At 54.3% G+C, this 20,471-nt stretch overlaps 2 protein-coding genes across 4 annotated transcripts; one reads left to right on the top strand and one right to left on the bottom strand.

The window, feature by feature from the left end:
* Positions 1 to 422: 422 nt before the first annotated feature.
* Positions 423 to 19,506, bottom strand: MYBL2 (MYB proto-oncogene like 2). 3 transcript variants are annotated; one of them, XM_076352441.1, is made up of 15 exons: positions 19,427 to 19,495; positions 16,131 to 16,213; positions 14,768 to 14,861; positions 13,533 to 13,604; positions 13,065 to 13,157; positions 11,070 to 11,290; positions 10,753 to 10,909; positions 9,716 to 9,985; positions 8,054 to 8,440; positions 6,292 to 6,431; positions 5,166 to 5,265; positions 4,412 to 4,525; positions 3,734 to 3,850; positions 3,359 to 3,505; positions 423 to 1,178 (listed from the first exon to the last, which is right to left on the bottom strand). In XM_076352441.1, the coding sequence occupies exons 4-15, from the start codon at positions 13,587 to 13,589 to the stop codon at positions 1,050 to 1,052; spliced, it is 1,932 nt and encodes a 643-aa protein (XP_076208556.1). In that variant the 5' UTR covers positions 13,590 to 13,604; positions 14,768 to 14,861; positions 16,131 to 16,213; positions 19,427 to 19,495; the 3' UTR covers positions 423 to 1,049. The 3 variants fall into 3 exon arrangements, with proteins under 3 accessions (XP_076208556.1, XP_076208557.1, XP_076208555.1); XM_076352442.1 differs by lacking the exon at positions 16,131 to 16,213 and having other exon boundaries at positions 19,427 to 19,506; XM_076352440.1 differs by lacking the exons at positions 16,131 to 16,213; positions 19,427 to 19,495 and adding an exon at positions 15,591 to 15,625.
* Positions 17,925 to 18,677, top strand: LOC143167219 (uncharacterized). Its single transcript, XM_076352411.1, has one exon. The coding sequence runs from the start codon at positions 17,925 to 17,927 to the stop codon at positions 18,675 to 18,677; it is 753 nt and encodes a 250-aa protein (XP_076208526.1).
* Positions 19,507 to 20,471: the final 965 nt, after the last annotated feature.

Below are 20,471 nucleotides of genomic sequence, written 5' to 3'. Positions count from 1 at the left end.
GCACACCATATTACTCTTATTGCACTGAAAGAGCAACACGGACACAGCTTTGGCCTCCAAAGGAAGGAGGACACAAGAGGCTCTGCTACATCACACACTCCTGGTGCTGTTCTCCTGCCCACAGCTTTCTGCAGCCTCCATCCACTCCTGCAGCTTTGCAGAGATCCTGGCCACGCTAAGCTCAAACACACTCTAGCACCTTCCCATAAAGTAACCAAAACTGTTCCTAAATAGCCGATTAAACTACTGAGAGCAAGGGGGAAAACATCCCTAGCCACACAGAGGCTAACATGAATTCGACAATTTGCCAGGAAAGAAAAGATCCCACATGAAAGCCAGTGCTTTGCTGCATCCCAGCACAGCGCTGCCTCCCCCCCGAGCGTTGTGGGGCCCCGGGCAGAGTCAGAGTCCAAGCAACAGGGTGATGTTAGCACCATCATTTATTTGAAGAGGGAGCACAGCCCTGGGGAGAGGCACCCGCCGCTCCCCTTCTGCGGCGCGGCAGTACAAAGCAGCCCCACAGGGAGCAAGGGGCCGACTCCAAACACGGGTCACCCCAAAGCACTTCTCCCATGAGCGCGCAACACCCTCCCTCCTCCTAGAGTGAGGGGAGACCACTCCATTCCCCAGGGAAAGCCGGAGGGGAGATGCAAGACGTGCAGGAACCTTTGCAAAAGCCGTTCCCGAGGTACCAGAGCAGCTAGCACGAAATCCAGGCAGGCTGCAAGGCTGGTCTCCACTGCCCACTGCACATGCTGCTCCAAGGTGGAACACGGCTGCGTGCTTCTACTTTCGCAGAACCCAGGTCTTGCAGAGAGAGGTCTTGCTGTTAGCTCTCCACCCTCCCTTGTTTGCCTTTCCATAATGATCCCAAAACTTGCATTCCACGCATTAGCCAGCAGTTAGCCCAATTTATTACAATATAGATCTACCTGGGAACAGAAGGAAAGAAATCCACTCCCACACACTACGGCCTGGCAGAAGATATTGTTTCCTGTGGTTCCCTCTCCCCTTGTAAAAAAAAAAAAAAAAAAAGGCAGAACAATCCTTCATGATAAGATTAAGGTCCTTGACGTGTGACTCTGTTTCAACATCCCCAAAAACTGTCGAGCTTTCTCCTGCATGAAGAGTTGGTCTCGGGTTCCACCACAGGCCACCGCTTTCCAAGCCCTGGTCATCTACAGAAGGAAAAGAAAGCATGTGTACAACACAGTTATGGGAGAGGACAAACACAGTGTTGACATCCTGTTTTAAAATACTGCAAAAATAAACTAACAGCTATCTGCTACCCAAGGGAAATAAAACCTCCCACTTACGAGCACCCATCATGCAACCAGAAGGGACTTGCACACCACCAGTTACTCATCACAGCCGAGACGGTCGTTTCTAGCAAAGGGAGGTTATGTTCAGCAGTTTCCCAGGTGAGTGCTCAATTTCAGGACTATGCATGTGCCCTTTCAGGGCTTTCCCTCACTTGACTTGAGACAAAAACCCCAAAGCACAAACCCACGAAGGCTCCTTGTGCTGAAGAAAGTCCAGAAGGATGGAAGGAATTCAAGAACAGCTTTGGGGTTTATTCCCAACCGGTTCAATTCCTACATGAACTGCATAGCCCCAGGTCTAGATTGGTCAAAGACCATCCTTAACAGCAATTTGGTGCCTGTAGTTTCAGCAGGGCCCTGCAGCACACAGCAAGAGCCACAAGTCAGGTGCGCTTCAGTCACTGCGTGCAGAAAGGGCACCCATGAGGTGTTTTTGCATCCCAGGAAAACCCCTGCGAGTCCTCTGATAAAGGCAGCCAAGAGATACGCAATGCCCTGAACTGGAAATACCTGTTTACATGCACTGCAAAGAACCAGAGCTCGAGCTTCAGCGTTTGCTTACAGTACCAACGCCTCATGCGGCCACAGCATGGCTTTGGGGCTGATTTAGGTTCAGCCCACAGCTAGGTGAGCTTCCTTAATAAGTAACTGCCACTGCTAGCAACACCAGTCTGGTACAATAAATCCCGAGAGCCCAGCAACACCGCAGACAGCTCTGCTGTCTTTGGGCAATGGGATTTCACTGCACACCTGTACTCTGTCACCACGCAAGCTGCCTTACTGTCACCTTCAAGTCACTCCCAAAGCTTTATTTATATGGATCTATTAGCTCTCAGAGCAATACGACCCTGCGTAGGACAGGAGGAGGAATGGAAGTGTTTAAGTAGGGTTTATTTTGAGAAGGGGAAGGAATTACTCTGGCTGAGGAGTACTTATTTATCAGGAGAAAAAGCTTTCACAACAGACAGCTCTAATCCAGGGACAGCTGCAACCCTCCTCGCTGCAGTGTTTAGTGAAGACTGAGCCAAGGCTGCTCAGCGAAGACACTGTACCTGGACTCTTCCTGGGATCTGAAAACACCCCCACACTAGCCCCCAGTTGCAGTTTCACCCCCCACCAAGGACAGCATGTATTTCCATCCCCGTTCAAGCTACCAGAACACTCCCGTGACTTGGTCCAAGCAAGTATCTGCAAAATCATGGTACAAATCCCCTTCTCTAAGCCACACTGCCTTACAAAGCAGGGATACCCCTCTACTAGTGCACTCTGCCTGCAAACATACCAAATGGCAAAGATTTTAAGGAGAGAACAAGAAACCATTTACGCCCCAGAGTGCATTTGTAGTCTACTGTGACTCCAGCACAGCCCAGATGTGCTCCACAGTGTGGAGCTGAGGAACAGGGTAGCTCTAACACCACCAACCTCAGCACGAGCTACAGAGGTGGCACACTGTCAGCTGGAGCTCTGTACTGCCACGGGTTCAGGTAAACAGCAGGATAAAGCCAGCCTATGCTGCCTATGGCACACAGCCTTCATCACAACCTAGAAACACCCTAAAAATCACAGGGATGGGAAATACCTTTTTGCTTGGCATTTATACAGCACTTCACAGACTTGCTATGCGCGGAGAAGCAAAAAAGATGACCCTACTGTTGCCCACTCAAGGAGTGCTCGCTGGAAAAAAAGTTTACTTCACTACTGGGTCAATCCTCTAAATTCTCTGATGGATTGGGACAGGATGTGGATTCCCATGAGGAAATCCGGGGCCAAACAAGCAGGCCACAGCTCTGATCAGCCATGGGGCTTTGAGCCCCAGCAGCAGGGCGGGTTTGCAAAGAGACAGGAGGAAGCTGTAGCGTGACACTGCTGGCTCAGCATGTCCAAACCTGGGTGCAAAGCCAGCCCTGACAGCATATGGATGCCTACGCAGGAGTGCAGAGAGCTTTGTCCCCTCGCTCCTCCTCCCGAGGAGGGACAAGGGCTGCACTACCACCAGCTAGCCTCCTCACCGGGAGGGCAGTAGCTGCAGGGCTTACCGGTGCTGGTGGTCTGAAATGGCTCGGCATTTTCCTGTAGGACATTTTCTCTGGCTGAACTTGCACGAAGGCTCTGTTGAGCAAGCCACTGTCGTTCTTCCTGCTCGAGGAGGAAAGGTTCAGGGACCTCGACAGGAAATTCACAGGCTGCAAAGGGGAAAAAAAGAAAAGTATAAGGAAACAAGTTGATTTGCCCTAACAGTGTTGATACCTGGCCTGGCCAGAAGGCCAGCTAACAAATCCAGCCCTTCATCCACATTCACATGGACCGTTCAAAGGCAGCTGCAGGTGGCAAAGCTCCCACCACTGCTTTGCACAGGGTTTCTTTGGAGCAGAAGCCAGCTCTACCCCTGCTCTGAGCACAGTACCCCTCACCTGGGCTCTTTTGAAACAGACAGTCTTGGGGAGGACAGGCATATTTTGCGTCGTATCTTCATCTACTATATCCAGGGCCAGAGACTTCCGGACCTTCTTGATGGGACTCCTGCGCAACTGGGGACATAGAAAAACAAGTGTTGGCATGAATCATCCCAGTGAACTCCCATCCTGAGGGCCCGGGGTGCACACCAAGCCCACATCACCCCAGGTCTGCACTGCACCAGCACCTCAGGCAGAAGGCGTGCAGCAGCCTTCCCCACCACGGGGCACAGCAGCTTCCAGTGCTCTCCTCCTGGCACCAAGAGCCACTGATTTAGAAGAGGAAGCTCCTTTCAGTAGGAAAGGAAAGCCACCAGGGCAACTGAGCCAAGAGACTTTGCATACCAGCCCACTGCCTTCTGGGAGCCCAACTTGCCACAGATGCTCCAAGTATGCCATGGGTCTCTCCTGTAGGTTAGGGACACGGCATCTCCTAATATGCCCTGAGTTCAGCATAAACCAGGACACAGCTGGCCGTATTTTAAGCAGGCCTTAACCTTTTGCTGATTAAAAGGCAGCAGCCACAGGCAAAAAACTTTTTGGCATCAACAGTAGGATGAACAAAACCAGCCAAAACACCCCTCACAAAAGCACAGGGCAGCTCAGCAGCAGGTACTGGATGCAAAATCAGCTCACCCCTTGTTTCCTCTTCTGTTTCTCAGGCTTCACATCATCCTCTATGATAAGCTCGATGCCAGCTTCGCTTCGGAGCACCTCTTTCAAGTCTTCTTCCAGGTGAGGAGTCTGGGGCTGATGTGAAAAGGCAGAGAACGAGCACAAGACAGTAAAAATCCGTATGCTGGGCAGACTCACGAGTATTTCCCTCAAGGGATAATGAGGTCAGGGGAGCCCATGGTGGGAGGACAAACACAAAGACAACTTATTTACTTCCAGCTGGAAAAGATGTGACAAGATTTCTGCTAGCCTGACAGATTTACAGGATCTCCAGGCATGAGAAACTCTTATCAGCTGAACCCCAAATGTGCCATCGAGAGACCAGTATGCACAGAAGGCCTGGGATACTGGAAACTGCCATCCCCACCACACCCGCATTAAGAGACCCAGTTCCTCAGGAATGCCTAGGTAAACCGTTCCCCTGCTTTTCCTCAAGGTCATCAGTAGCCAAGTACTGCAGCCTGATTCAAGCACAGTTTTTGGCATTTTTAGCTGGTTTACAGAGGAGCTAAAAGTCCTGTGGCTACTTACCATGGCATGTTCGCCATGACAAGGTCCCCTTCATCCCTCCCATCTGAGCCTGGCACTACCAAACTGTAACTTGTTATGGCACAGATAAAGGCTCACTCACAGCTCCACTGCAACCTACCCCACGTCCTGTTTGTATCCATGACGTTTCTGCCATCGGCAAACGGCAGACCTGCCCAATACTTACCAGAGGCCTAATTGGTCCATATTTCTCCAGGGCATTTTTGAAAGGTGTGGGGGTGTGAGGAGTGTTGTCCACCACGTACTTCTGATCTGGTGTGACAAACCTGGCAGCAGAGAGTGGGAAAGATGAAGAATCAGACATGCTGTAACCCACACAAAGTAACCCCCGTCCTCCTGAGCCCTCTCATTACGTGACCCACCTGCAGAGTCTCACGTGGTGGCAGCAGAAGCCACCTGCCTGGCTGGACTGCTCCTGGGGTGCGAGCAGGGCAAACAGGCAAAGAGGAGCCTTTAGCAGGGAAAACATCTTTCAGACATGCCAGCTATGCTGCTCCACCCTGCCAGCTGCCAAGCACCCTCGTCAGAAAGCAGTACAGCACCTCCGACACAGGCCACATGCAGCTCTGCAGGCCAGCCCTACTCTGCAATGCTTCTGCTGGTGGATCTGCTCAGGCCCAGCCTGGACTTTGCAACAGTCACAGCTGGACCAGCAGAAGTCCTAGGTGCAAATGCACTTAGGACAGCCAAGCCAGCTCGCATCGCCTGGATGGGGGAGCTGCTCTGGACCATGCCAACAACAGAGTGGTTTTGCTAGCGCAGCCAGTATCCCCAAACACTGTGCTGCTTCAGTGCAGCGACAGGTCTGCCAGCAGAACACCCCCTGCGCAGACCACCCCTGCAGATCACCTGCCTGGTACAGTGCCTTGGGTAATCATCGCCCTGGACTGCCCATCAGGACAGGCAAAGCAGAGGGTGCAAAGCTAAAGGGATGGATCTGAACAGCTCCTGCTGAGAAAATCAAATCCCTTCCCTGCTGGCACAGGGCTCACAGCACAGCAACGTTTCCCAGACAAAGACATGCATGGAAGGCAACAGCCCACCCAGCAGCTGAGCACAACAGTGGTCAGTTGGCTGCAGCCCCAATCAGATGGGACGCTTGTTCCCTGCAGCTCAGAGAGGAGCTGTCTTTGGGGGGAAAACACCGATTTAAGGAAATTCCCACCCTGCCCTACCCCTCTCAGTAGTGCCAGTACAAGTACTGGGGGAGCTATATTTGAATTGGACCAGACTCCTGCGTGGAAAAGGACACTGCTCAGGTGGGCACGGGGGAGGAGGAGGAAAAGACTTACGCTGAGTTCTTCTGGAGCAGAGGGGTCTTGTCCCTGTGCAGAGGAGTGGTGACAATCACCTTCTGACTGCACACAGGTGTGGAGGTCAGTGACGGGTTCTCCAGTTCTAGTGTATCCTGTTTGGTCCAAAAGTTTAAGAACTGCAGAGCACAGGAAAGAAAGACAGACACTCAGTCTCAAGCATCCCAGCATAGTATCACAAGTCATTGCTTTTTCGTAAATAGGGGGGGAAACCTGAAGTAGCAACAATACTCCCATAGTGAGTGGCACATTTATATCCCAGTATAAACCAGGATGACTCTTACAGACTCATACAGTCCTGTACATGGACACACACATGAAAGTTGCCAGGAGGTGCCTCACACCCATAAAGATTATTCACTTCCCATAACGGATGAGTCCGTATGACTACAAGCAGCTACAGGGTGGGAGAGAAGTCCCTCCTTGCACTGCTCCAGATAAGGCCAAGCAAAATGGTGAAGGAGGGGTAATGCCAGCCCACCAAAGGTCTATTCTGACCTCAGGTTGGTAAACGTGAGGGAAGCCCAGGTAACACAACAGCGTACAAGTTAGCAGGTTTTGCATTGAGCTGTCTTCAGCCTAAACTGTGAGAAAACCACAAACAATCTCATCTCTGCTAGGATTTTACTTCACGACAGCTAGTAAGTTACAACTTTACTCCTATAAGGAACGAGGTTTGCACCCAAGAAACTATCGGGAGAGAAGAGCTGTGTGTGTTACATTCACTGATGCTTGAAGCCCAGCCCGAGAGGTAGGACATGCCGTTTGCCTTCTCAGATTCACTCCAGACCTGCCAGCCTTTCACACTCTGCAGAGCTGCATATTTCAGGTCCCGCTCTGACTTCCCAGTTCTTGCTGGCCTTGCATTCAAGGTCCACCTGAACCTGGGTGTCAGATCGTCCTGTGGTGCCCTCCCATGTGCCACCCAGGGCTGCAGAGACAGCAGAAATAAAGGACTGGAAGGCAGGGGTAGACAGGGTCTGAACAACAGAGCAGCTGTGGGAGCTGTGCTGGAGAATGCAGCAGCCTTTATTCTCCACCACATTAATATACAAGACACCAGTGGGTTTGAACACCACAGTGCTCCAAGATGATGTATGTTGGAAACCTTGTATGCACATGTGTGTGGACACTGTAGGAGTCAACTCAGGAAAGATCCTGAGTCCCTTTTGCAAAGACGACAAGCCAAGGAACATTTTCTTAAGCACAGCAACTCGGAGATCTGCACAAGGCGTAATGCTGCCGAGCCTGCCTGTGTGACTTAACTGGAAACAAACAGGGAAAACCTCTCCAGTGCTGCCACACTGCTACCCACAGCTGGGGCAGCAATGCCGTGGGGACAGAAGCATCATGCTCTCCAGCAATCCTGGAGTGGGCAGGCATGCAGATCTGCACAGTGGTGTTCCTTTCTCATAGTGGACACGTGCGCTGCCCATCACAGGGCAGCTGGGCTTTGCCGACGCTGCAAGCGCTCCCAGAGGCGGAGACAGGCTGCTGCTCCCACAGGAAGGGCAGCGCTGAAGACAAGCAGCACCAGAACCCAGCTCTGCACCTTGTTTTAGCAAAGACACACACCTTGTGCACTGGCACTGCCTCATTCAAGGGAGGAGAAACACAAAGCTGGACGAGCTGATGGGAATACGTGGCATTAAGGCAAGCAGATAGAGCATTAACATGCTTATTAGCTCGTGACCAAGCCCAAGGAGAGGAGCACAGACTGGGCTCTGCCATTGCTCCGTACCTGAGATGGAGAGAAGGGCAGTGTCTTGACAGGGGTGCTCTTGGGCGTCATGCTGTTGCAGGAGTCAAGGAAGGAAAGGCTGGTGCTGGCAGCATTCTCCGTGACGGGGGAGAGGGAGATCTTCCTCTTCTTCTGCCTCTTCAGCACAGAGGGCGGCGTGCCAAAGCTCACCTCTGCATGCGGAGAGATGGGGATGAGCTCCCCCTTGCTGCTCTTGCTCAGGTCAGAGATGGTGTGGCCATCCAGGCGGTACTCGGTCACATTGGGCAGGGACGGCGTTGGCTTGCTGGGGGTTTGCCTCACCGGGCTGTTGCTGCTGCTGCTGCTGCCGGCAGAAGGTTCCTCAGGCAGGTCAAACTGGGTCAGATCACACCACCCATCTGGGTCCTGCACACAAGGGAAACCATCAGAAGCAGCCTAGGAAGGAAAGCTGAGCAGCGAACTGGTGCAGATGCAGAGATGAACTGGGAGGTGAAATAAGTGGGTGTGTGAGATTGCACCAGCTTTTGCAAGGAGCCTAGCTAGAGGAGAGCTCAAGCCCTCCTCCCCTCTGCTGCCAGCACAGCTGAGAACCAGACCAGGGAACTGACCCAGCTGAAAGCTGCTGCTTGTGCATAGGGCAGATTTTTCTATTTTTGCAAGGTTGGTTTCCCAGTTCAGTTCACAGCACAGCTGCACAAACAGCTGCACCCCCACACAGAGGGGACAAAAAAAGCAGCTGGGGATAGGTCTGGGGACAGGGGCTGAATGAAGCGGCTGTCACCCAATACCAAACCAGTCTTGGGCACACCAATACAGCTGGACACAGGGCTCTGCTATAACCCGCACTGCTGGAAGGGGATTAAAAATAACCAGACCAGTTCAGAGATCAGCTGCTTCACCGCTCAACCCCACCAATACCCAAAGTACCATACAAGCAGGCCCCTAAGGACCCACAGATGGGCCATTAAGCCTTGGGCACAGACTCTCTGTCCTCCTATACACATGCAAAGTGAATCCTTCACGGGTAATCAGCTCATAAACTCCTCAAGCAGGCTGGGGGCTGCAGAAACATTTCCCTCTGATGGCAGCAAAGTGCTCTGTTGATTCTAGCCAGCCTCTGGCCCGGGCGTGCCTCCATCACCCTGGGGACCTCAGCGCTGCTTGACTGGCCCAAAATTACTAGTTTCAGTGAAGCTACCTCCACTGGAAGCAAATGGTGGCCTTCATCCCAGTGTGAAGGGGTCTGTCCTGCATACTGCAAATGGGCCTGGCCTATTCCCAGTCTGTCCTGTCCTATCCCATCCTCTAACAGGAGGGAAAGGAAAGCCCGTAAGCAGGGGCCTGAACTTTTACGAAAGGGAGAGCTGGGGACACTCTGGCTGATAAAGGAGGGCTTGGGATCAGGTTTGCCAGCATCTACAGCCTCCCACACCAGCAGAGCCCATGCACAAGGACACCCACCTAGGGGAATATCAAAGCCCAGAGCAATACTGGCAGAGCGGGAAAGGCCTCATCCAGCCCTGGAAAAGAGACGGTGGGAAGCCGCAAGCCAATGACAGACCCAGCCCTCATCAGGATGCCCGTGGTCCTGAGCAAGGGGACCCAGTAAGTTCACTCAAGGGAAAAGGGTAGAGATCAGTCTCCCTACATTAGCTGGAGAAGCAAAGGTCTGTTACTTACGGATTCAATCATGTCCAGAGCTTCATTGAAGGCTGGCACAGATGTTGGGTACAAATAGTTGGCAGCTTCAACAACCCATTTGTACGGTGATGTGACAAATGAAGAGGCATCCTCAGGCAGCGCATCATCTGGGGTCCCCTCAGCGTTATGCTCTGCCAGTTCGGCAGCTGGCAGCTCCGAGGGTAACTCCTGCACACCCGTCACTTCCTCATCACTGACATCCTCTTCCTTTATTTCAGAGATATCGACTGGCCAGTTCGGCAGGACGGTCTTTGCACAAACACCAAAGAAAGTCCAGCCATTAGTAGAAACCAAGGGAACAATGTCAAGTCCTGAGGACAAAGAGCAAGGGTCCCTGGACACATTCAGCTCTGCCTGCTCTCCTACCTGCCATTCAGTTTGTTTCACATCCCCGTTCTCCCTCACTGCTCTGTCCCATACACCATCTGAGCAGGAATCCAGGCAACATAATGAGCACAGGACTGTTTAATTGAAGATTTCACTTAACAGTATCCCAGGAGAAAGCTGAACGAAGGCTGAGCAGGTAGCACTAATTCTGCATTTCCTACTTTCCAAGAGCCTGCCTTTGAAAAACTACATGCTTTCTTCATGAAAAAAATAGTTGGGTGTACTTCCCCTGCTTCCTTTTTTAGGGGAAAGGAACACAATGCCTCTTCACCATGCCCCCCACGCTGTCTAGAGCGGCCTCCTTCTCCCACCAGCAACAGCACAATGGAGCCAAAAAAAAAAATCTTCAGTCTCCAAGACAGACCTGATGCTGGGATTGGCAAGAGAACAGCACCAGCAGACTGCTGTCCTCCACCTGGATAACACACTCGGGCTCACATTACACCTCCAGCTCCTGGAGGGAGAGATCTCCCAAGAGTCAGCCTCTTGGAGAAGGCTGGGGGAAGGCACAGACTGTCTATGTAGACACCAGGCTGTGGCAAAGGCGGCGTGAGATGAACAGCTCTGATATGCATTAGCAGAGCAGGGGACTGACCCAGCTGCCTGCTGCAAATGTGCTGGTGCAGTACCTGGCTCCCAGCTCTCGTTCGACTTTGGCTCTCCTTGTCATCCACCTCCACGAGCAAGTACAGCGACTTGGACTCCTTAGTTTCATTGAGGAAGCCTCCTGTGTCCACCTTGCGCTTGATGGTGGAGTTCCAGTGATTCTTCACAGCATTGTCGGTCCTGCAGAGAAAGCAGAAGGAAACAGAAATCACCGTTTACAGCAGCTTTAAAGCACGGCTAACAGCTCCTACGTGCTCTCCAGCCCCATCCTGTGAGCCAAACACATGGATCTCCACAGGCCACCCAGCTGTGAAGGCAACAGTGAGCAAAGAGGTCCTACCTCCCAGGCAGCAGCTTGGCAATCTCTGCCCAACGATTCCCCAGGACCTTGTGGGCCTCAAAAATGATGCGATCCTCCTCCTCTGTCCACGAGGACTTCTTCACCTCAGGGTTCAGGTGGTTATGCCAGCGTTCCCGGCACTGCTTCCCTAACCGCCCTTTCAGGTGCTTGGCTATCAGGGTCCATTGTTTAGTGCCATATTTTTTAACCAGTTCAATTACCTTTGAAGAGAGCAGGAGGGAAATAAGGAAATGGAATAAAGGAGGGGAAGGTCAATACAGTCATCTTCAGGCTTCGTTCTTCACTCTCTCAGGACCAGGTAAGGGCAGACAGAGAAAGGCTCCTTAGGAGAAAAAGCTGGAGGGATCCAGCACTGATAATCAGGTGTACCAACACTTGTGAGAGCAATGATTCAGCCAAATTTCTGAAAGAGGCTGTTTCCATGCAGACATTTTGCCACATGGCACCTGTGAATGCAGATGACCGCTCACAGAAGATGGGGTAGAGACTGGCAGGTGCACCAAGGGCAGAGGGGCTCAGATTTAGAAACACATGCCCATTTCTGAGCAAGGGCCAAGTCCCACGTGCTCCGAGGCTCCTCTGCCCTCCCTCCTACCAAGGACCTGACCATGACAACAGTCCCCATAAGCTCTGCACTGGTCTGCCCACTGGGACAGAGGGCCACAGCCTCCCTTTAACAGAGGGTGCTACACCCAGGACATGACAGGGCCTGCAGCTTCATGCCCCGCTAGCACCAGGACACACGGTGAAAACTCCAAAACAAAACCGAACAATATTCACTTAAAAGCCATCCACTTTGCCACTTCCCCTTCAGCCAGGGCTTTGTCACTTCTGCCTGAGGCTCAATGCAAATGCTTCTGGGCAGGGAATCTGTTCTGAGCCCCTGCGATATGTCCATGGCACAGTCAGGATGAAACAATCTACTGCCTGCAATGTTCAGCCCACCAAAATCTTGGCGAGGCTGAAGGGTTCTCAAAGAGCATTTCCACCCTGGTCAGCTGCAAGGTACGGGTAGCCAGGTGATGCTCACAGTGCTCTTGGCCCATAACAGATGTTCCTACCACAGACTCCTGACTATCAAGCACAGACAAACGGACCAAAGACACCAAACTGAGGCACAGGCCAAGGAGCTGGAGTGCTTGCAGGGCAAAGCGCAACGTGCAGTGTCAGGAGGAGAAAGCTGGAGCCCAGCCTGACCAGGATGGCAGTGGGCATCATGACTGGGTAGGCTGGCAGTCAGGACATGCAAAGGGAAGGGGAAAGCAGGCAGCTATTGCTCTGCTGTCAGAAGATGGAATGACATAATAAGCTTCCTTAGGATGTGCTTGACATAACACACAGATGGGAGACAAAAGGGACCGTAACAGCCTGTAATGTGACCAAAAGGCAAAGAAACGGGGGAGCAGAAGCGTTACAGGGAATCTGACAAACTAGGAAATTTTGCAGCAGAAAACCTTGGTAAAAGTTGGAATGAATTCCAACTTTTCTTAAGTACATCAAGATGAGGAGTTTACCTGAGCTGGCCCCTCTCAGCTCACTCTGGAATCAGCAGAGAAACAGGTTTGCAGAAGTCATGATTCACCTAGCAGACCTCTGACATCCACTTTAGGCTGTCTACTGTGGCACAGGAAATGCCACTTTTATTTGGGTCCAGCATGGCCAGGTCAGGTGGAGATCTGCCAGCAGGCAGATGATGAATTGATTCCCTTTTCTGCTCTCTCCTTTGGCACCCTATTGTAGCAGTACTGTGTGAAAGGGAGGTGGTGTTTAGCTAAAGAAGCCTAGACCTGCTTCTGCTCATCATGACCACAGGTGCGTTAGTCTGCCCAGAGCAGGTCAGAGTGCTGCTCTCGTGGATATCCACCATTGGAAAGAATTACTCACAGTTTACAAAAAGACCCGAGGGTCTGACACCTCCATCCTCTCTGCAGACAGCCACAGTCCAACACTCATATCCTCTCAGCCCTGACTTACCTTTTGGTCCTCCTCTTTGGTCCAAGGGCCCTTAACCAAGTCTGGATTCAACACTCTCAGCCACCGGTACTGACACTGCTGATCGCTGCGGTTCTGGGAAAAGGAATGAGAGTAGCTATGCGTTAGACCGGAGGCTCCAAAAGCCCCTATAGCAACAGCAGTCCCCACACACAAAGGCTGTCCCATGGAAAACCTGCAGAAGCACATGGACAATACATACTATGACTAGGGCACTGGGCACAGGGACAGGAACCTCAATTTCTCACCCCAGCTCCAAGAGACTCGCCTTTGAAAGTCCTCTAGGGTGTCTCCCTGCCCTGAAGGAGCACCGTTTCACAGCCTGGAGCTGCAGTCACAGAACAGACTCCCGCTGTGCAAGGTGCTGCACAGACACAGAGAACCAGCGCAATGAGCACAAGCAGCAACACGCAAACACCACGATTCCCAACTGGGCAAGGGGTCACTTACAGGAAAGTGACTGGCCAGGAACTTCCAGTCATTCTGCCCGTAATGTCTTACTAACATCTTCAGCTGCTCGTCCTGCAAAGAACAAAGACATCCACTTTCATACACACTGAGGCAACACGCGCCACAGGCACCCCTGGGCTGACGGCATCAAGAGAACAAACTAGACGTTTTGACCTGTCAAGAAGGGTTTTTTGGCATTCTGCGTTCAGGGGAGGAAGGTAGCTCACACCGTTCTTTAGCAGCGCTCCAGTACATGGAGCTCAACTGGCACAGACTGTTTGGTTCTGGGCTCTGTACTAGGGCGAGCTCGTACAGTGAGTACAAAACAAGAGCTCAGCTCTGTTCCAGTACAGTCTGGTTCAAACCCTGTGGCCAAGGTGACCTGCTTACCCAGCCCCAGTACACCCCTGACCAGACAGTCCATCTCCCAGCTCAGCCACTGCTTTTGCCTGGCCAAGAAAGCTGACCGATTTAAGTGTATCACCACTAGCCCGGTGGTCTACTGTCTTTCAGAGCTACTGGGCTCTACAGCATTTCTTTCATGAACCCTGCTATAGCCCAGGTTTGCCGACTCTTACAGCTCACAACAAGCCTGCTATAGGCGTCCTTGCCTGTGTGCTCTGGCTGGGCAAACAGAAGCATGAAATAATTCCCTGCCCAACACAAGCCCAAGGCTTTGATCTCTGCACAAAGACCACCTTACTTGGTGTTCAGACCCCAGGGGAGACAGGACATCTTGTAGTTTTCAAACAGAACAAAGATGATGGAGGAACTGGGAGGAGGGAAGAGAATATCCCAGCTAATTTCAGGTTCTCAGCCAGGATGACTAAGCCATGATCCCAACAGTCTCAATGCTCCCTGCTTTTGCTACAGAAAAGGGAGGACATTTCCACTGCGCGATTCAGCTTGCTGGAGGCCTCAGCCAACGTCTGGAACTCCTCTTTGCTCACAAGAGCGCTGCAGATGCCAGCTCAGGGCTCACATGCTTAAGCTAAAGTGGTTGGAGCTCTTGCTCTCCAGGCTACACTTCAAACTCCCCTGAGCCTCCTAGACTCATTAAGACCTCAGCTCACATGAGCAAAACAGACACATGGTCTTCTCCAGTAGCAAGACAGCAGGAGGTGGTGTCGTGGCCAGTGGGAGACGACTAGGGTGGAGGCACCCAAGCCCCGGGTGCCATGCCAGTGGCCTACCCCAAAACACCTGCTCTCAGCAAGTGCCGGGCTCTCACTCACCTCTTCTTGCGTCCACTTGACTTTGCACCTGCCGTCCCGCTGCTCCGGCACATCCGAGTCGGTATCCTGGTAATGCAGCTCATCCTGATCCTCACTAGAGAAGAATAGACAAAGATTATAATTTCCACCTCCGATAAAAACGCAGCAGAGGGAGCAACCTGCACCGTGCAGAGCAGAGCTCCAGATCTACTCTCTTCCAGCAGCGAACCCTGACACCTCACAGACATTCACTCAGACGCCCCAGGTTTAAATGGGTCCCTCGCCTTTGGACTCCCGGTGCATACTAGCCATTTTGATGCTGCCAAGAGCAGGGAAAGGAGCGTTTGTCTTGATTTTGGTTCCCTTCTGTCCCTCTGGGAGGACTTTGTGTCTAGGGACTGGCACCATTTCCCCTCTTTACAGCTCAGCAGTCTCCCGGATTGTCGGAGCAAAGAGGAGGGATGCGAGAAGCAGCCAGAAGCCAGCCAGCGCCGGGGGAGCGCCCCAAAGGGCTCTGCACATCGCCCACCCGGACCCCCCAGGCCCGCCCTGTCACCCCCCTGCTCCCGAGCAGGCAAAGCCAGGCCTGCGCCCAGCTCCCGGGTGGAGCTAAGAGGAGCCTTTAGAGCCGGCCTCGCGGAACACGGAGCCCGGGGGTGCGCGGCCACGGCCCTGCCCGCAGCCCGCCGCCCCACCGGAGAGCGGGAACGGGCCGTCCCGGGGGGGCCGCGCGGCGGAGAGGAGCCTCCAGGGGGTCCCCAGGACTACCCTACCCCGCACCGCCCCAGCGGGAAGGCGCGGGGCCGGCACACGAAGCCCCCGTCGCGGCGGGGTCCGCACTCACCCCCGGCTGCGGCGCGCCATGGCGGGGCCGGGCGGCGGCGGCGGCACTTTCCTATCTCGCGCCAACGGCGCCCCCCCCCGCGCGGGGCCGGGCCGCGCATGCGCGCTGTCGCCTCCCGCCCGCACAAAGAGGCGCGCGCGGGAGGGCGCCCGCCCGCCCCGCCCCTGAGGGGCGGCCGCGGCCCGGGGAGCCCCCCCCGCACCCCTGAGACCCCCCCCGGCACCGAGCCCCGACCCCAGCCCCCCAGAGCAACCGCAGCAGGCAGCCCTGGGCGCGGGGCAGGAGGATCCCCCCCCACCCCGGGTCACCTCTACCCCTGCAAAACCCGCTGCAGCCCCCCCGGGAACGCGGCTCCGGGCGGGTTTGGGGTGTACCGAGAACCCCTCAGGGCACGGCTTTGCCTAGCTCCGGGAAGGGGTTTGCTTCTGCCGCAGCACAGCTGTGGTCACCTCACGCCAGAGCCAGCCAGCCATGGGACACAGGACCCCCAGCAGCCGCCTGTCATCGAAATGGGCAAAAAAGCAAATGAAAATCAACCACCTTCCCCACGGTGCTTTTGCAGCACCGCTCGCTCCAGGGGTGCACTATGGGGTCCCCGGAGGAGAGCACAGGTCTGGCGCTTCCTAGAAGAGAAGAGGCGGTCAGCGTGGATAAAGCTCAGCTCTTCCCCGCGTCCCGCTGCCGGGCGGCGGCACTGTCACACCGCGCACGAAAAGCGGGAGAGAAAAAGCAGCAGGAGCAGCTACCCCAGTGACAGCGGGTCCTGGCCGCGCCAGCACTTTGTACACGTGCATTCTGTATTCCTGCTATTTTCACGCTGCACGCTGCCTGTGTACACACAGCACGCACGCCTGCTAGTGCCCACACATTATCTGTAACGTCCGTATTCAGCCTGTGCACATGGATGCTCCTGGCCTGCGTTTCAGAGCAAACACCACAAAACTGAAGAGAGAGGTCACCTGGCTGGGGACCCTCCCCGAGTGTTGTGTCTGGGCGGGAAGGCTCCGTGCGTCCTCCTCCTCCTCCTCCTCCTGAAGCGGAGGACCACAGCTCCTGCGAACACCCCTCTGCTCTCCAGGGCTGCCCGCTGACAGGCTACAAACACACCCGAGCCCTTGCAGGGCTCAGTTTGCCTTCAGCAGTTAGCCACAGCCCACAATCACTGCCCCTGTGCTTAAAAAGAAGCAAACAAAATCCCCTCCCTCTCCCAAACTAGCTTAATTAGAAATTAGCCTGTTAGTTAATTACCAGAACTATAAAACCACTATAAGCAACACTGGCAAAAAAGGATCAAGACCTTGAAGGGAGTCTCTATAGAAGCTGAAGGTAAGAAGTGCTTTTTAGTCTAGCCTCTTAGCATGTACTCATTATTTCTCACATACTAATTTATTTAAATTATCTTTAAGGAAAAAGCATTTTAATCCCTTAAAGAAAACTTTCCTTCTAGACTGACCATACAGCCCTCCCTTTATAGTAAATTCAGGAGCTCTTTATTTCTGCTTTTAATGCATTCAGCGTAACAAATGGTTTTAGACCACAGTAGCTGCCTTCCCCTTCCCTGACCTGCCCTCTTCCCTCTGGGGGTGGCTGGAAAGCAGCTGCTGACTGAGCCGATGGTGAGAATCACCTCCTAGATGGAGGGGGAGCACGAAGAAAATCCTGCCCATGGAGCAGAAGGCAGGGGTGTACGGCATGTCAGTGGCCAGGGGGGCCCGTCCCGAGGACTTCCCTCGGTGCCCTATGTGGGCTGTGGGGACCCCACAGGTCTGCAGGTGGGGGATACCATGTGTGGGGCTAAAGGCAAGATGAGAGCTGCTCTTCAACCTCTCCCATCCTAACCAGAGCCCACTTCTAGCGCCTCCATCTCAAAGGAGCTGAACTCTAACTGGGGTTAATGGTCCCCTGACTCAAGGAACAAGGATAAAGTGTCTTATATCTCCGGGGAAAACCAGCTCCACCTTAGTACTGCTAGCAGATGGAGAGGTTTACTGAGACTCTTTACACCAAGGGGTACAAAGCTAAGAGTAGCGGTATACAGGCTGAGGCTGAATAAATACTACTCTAAGGAGGCTCCATGATGACCTCTGAGCAGTAAACAGGCCTTGGTGCAATTGTGTTGCTCTAGAAGACAAAGACAGGCTGGACGCCTGCCTATCCTGGATCCCACTCAGTTCCTCGCTCTCCTAAGCAAGACTGAGACAGGATTTTTGCAGCAGATCAGTTTAGCTACTCTAAGTTTGCAACTCATTAGTGAACAGTAATGAATAATAAGATGTTTATTCTAACAGGGACATCCTGGTCTCCATAAGCCTGACAGTGGTGGGAATCTGCACCATGCTGTCCACCAAGAGGCATGGTACCAGCATCCTGACCATAAAGGAAATCCTGGAAAATGGGTTTGTGGCTGGGGCCTCCAGCCATACCCATTCTTCTCCTGTCCACAGTTATTACACGGACAATAGCAGTGCCTCCAAACCAGACACCTGGGAGTTTCTCATGGACCTGGACAATGTAACAAAAGGCAGTTCCCTGTGTGTCGTCAAGCAGTCGGAGTCTCTGAGCAGCTGTGTGAAGACCGACCCGCACAGCCTGACCCAGGGTGTCTCCGACCTCAGCCTTGTCTGCTTCTGCAAGACCCACCATAGTCAGGCTGCCTTTGACCTGTCTGGTTTGCCTTGTGAGCACCCCAGCAGAGCTGGCTGCCTGATGGACGTGGCATCGCAGAACACCTCAACGCCATGCAAGAAAGAGAAGCACCCCAAACCACTGGAGAGCCTGCTCTCCAAGAGCATTGAGCTCACTGGTGACCTCTCAACCCTTAGGAAGACACCAGCACCCAGATGGGAGATCTCGGCAATAAAAGCCCCCCTGGACACCAGCCTGTCCCTTGATGTGAGTGCTGAGGAGTTAAAGTTATTGGGATGCTCCAAACCAGACACGCCATCCCTGGAGACCTCTGTAGTAATTCCTCTGGCTTGGCCTGGTGCCTTCAAGAGGCACCCTATGCTGATCCACAGGTCTGCCACCCCTGAGACCCAGCTGAGCGATCTGGAGCCCATCCCTGTGTTTCTGCACCAGGCTCTGTGACGCTGCTGCCCGGGCTCCACGCCGGAGCACGGTGGGCTGCCAGCCCGGGGACCTTCTGTGCTGCAGAGGAGCACGGTGCACAGAGCCACCATCCACGCTGCAGCACAGAAGATGAAGCCCTCCTGCCCTGCCCCGAGCCAGGGGCTTGCTTGCTGATGGCACCACCTGGTGAAAGGCTAGCTCTTCCAGCCTGGGGCGACTGAAACGGCAAACTGCTTGGGGCACTGCTGGTGGAGGAAGCTTAGGCTGTTGATGGCAGCCCCTGAAAGCTAGCAACCGGCTAAGCAGCAGCCCTACTGCCCCCCCCCCCCCCCCCCCCCGATCGCTGTCTTTTGTATTATTGTAATAAAGATATAAATTTCACTCTGTGTGTGTGGTCTCCGATGCTCTCTGACTGCCCGCCTGGCCTGCGGCTCAGCTCCGCTGAACACGGGAGCGGGGCCGGCCGGGGCCCGCGGACGGGCCCGGCTCCAGCCGGACTGCGGCCCGGCTGCCGGTAAAACCCCACCGAGAGCAGCCAACGCTTCCCCGCCGGCGAGGGGAGCCCCACGGCCCGTCCGCGCCCCAAGCCTGCTGCGGGGCCGCCTCCACCCGCCTTCCGCCGCGGCCGGCTGAGGAGGGGCGAGCCGCCGCGGCAAGATGGCCGGGCCCTGCCGAGCCCCGGGCGGCGAGCCCCGCGGCAGCCACCGCCCCGGCCCGGCCCCGCTCCCAGGTGCGCGGCCCGGGGCCGCCCCGCCCGCCCCCGTTACCTGGCAGAGGGGCCCGGGGAGGTCTCGGTGACGGAAGGGCGCGGGAGCGCGGCTCCGCTCCCCGCCGCCGCCGGGCCATGGCGGCGGGGCCGGCCGGCTGCCGGGGCCCGCCGCTGCCCACGGGGAGCGCGGGCAGGGAGGCGGCGGCCGGGGCTGGGGATCCCTCTTCTGGCACAGTGGGAGAAAAACAGCCTGAGAGCGGGGGGACAGGGCCGGGGCAGCGGCAGGGCGGCACCGCGCCGCTTGTCAGAGGCAGCGGGGAAGAAAGCGGCTTCCCGGGAGCGCCCGCGGGCCGGTGTCACCCTCCCGCGATTAGTTTTATGCGGGACTTTAATCGTCGTCCCAGCTGGAGGAATCCAGCACCGCGAGCCCTTGCTGGCGCAGAGAGCCGCAAGGACAGTTCACCCTGTAACTTCCACAGCCTGGTCCGAGGGAACGAAACGAGCCCACCCCAATCACACCCCACCCGTTACAGATTTTCTTGCTCTCCTGTTCGAGCTTCCCACCTTACACAACCACTTGCTCTCCTTCCTCTTTTTCCTCTCCCCTCACTGCTTACAGCGGACACAAAGACGTGGAGAATTACTCGTTAAAACCACTTTCCAGGATATTTACAGTTTGCTGAAGAACCAATATGCGCTCCACCCTCTTCTTTTAGGGATAGATTAAGGGATGAGAAGTTGTGTTGCATGAGAGGACAGAGACAAAAAAGGGACAGCAGCAACAGTTGCTTGGAGCCAACTTTTCTGTGAATTACAGCAATAGTTTCATTAACAGATAAACTCAGTGGCTAGCTGCGTGCCTAACCTTCCCGTGGCCTAGCCTCACTTCTTGAAAGTCCTCACCCACTTGCACTCCTTCAAAAATCTGTCCATCAGCCATAAACTCTATGTGTATCATATTCCCATGACCAAAGTAAGCACTTCTGTTTACACAATAACAGTTTGAATACTTCCAGAGGGCCAAAGGGACAGCTTTGAAAGAGAGATGCAAGCTATTGCCTCGACATGTATTTCACACTAGAGCTTCTGGCCAAAAAAACATC

Source organism: Aptenodytes patagonicus, chromosome 14, assembly GCF_965638725.1.
Source record: "Aptenodytes patagonicus chromosome 14, bAptPat1.pri.cur, whole genome shotgun sequence".
In the NCBI taxonomy this organism is placed as follows: Eukaryota; Metazoa; Chordata; class Aves; order Sphenisciformes; family Spheniscidae; genus Aptenodytes; species Aptenodytes patagonicus.
The sequence above is the reverse complement of the archived record's forward strand: the minus strand, read 5'-3'. Positions and strand labels throughout refer to the sequence as shown.

What these genes read in the sequence shown, in the direction of transcription:
- MYBL2 (XM_076352440.1), bottom strand. Translation starts at nt 15,610, where the DNA reads ATGGCGCGCCGCAGCCGGGG. An exon ending in TGCCCTTCTCTCCATCTCAG is followed by an intron (nt 6,432 to 8,053) that starts GTACGGAGCAAT and finishes TGTGCTCTGCAG; the next exon opens with TTCTTAAACTTTTGGACCAA. An exon ending in AACAGAAGAGGAAACAAGGG is followed by an intron (nt 3,851 to 4,411) that starts GTGAGCTGATTT and finishes CTATGTCCCCAG; the next exon opens with TTGCGCAGGAGTCCCATCAA.
- LOC143167219 (XM_076352411.1), top strand. Translation starts at nt 17,925, where the DNA reads ATGCTGTCCACCAAGAGGCATGGTACCAGCATCCTGACCATAAAGGAA.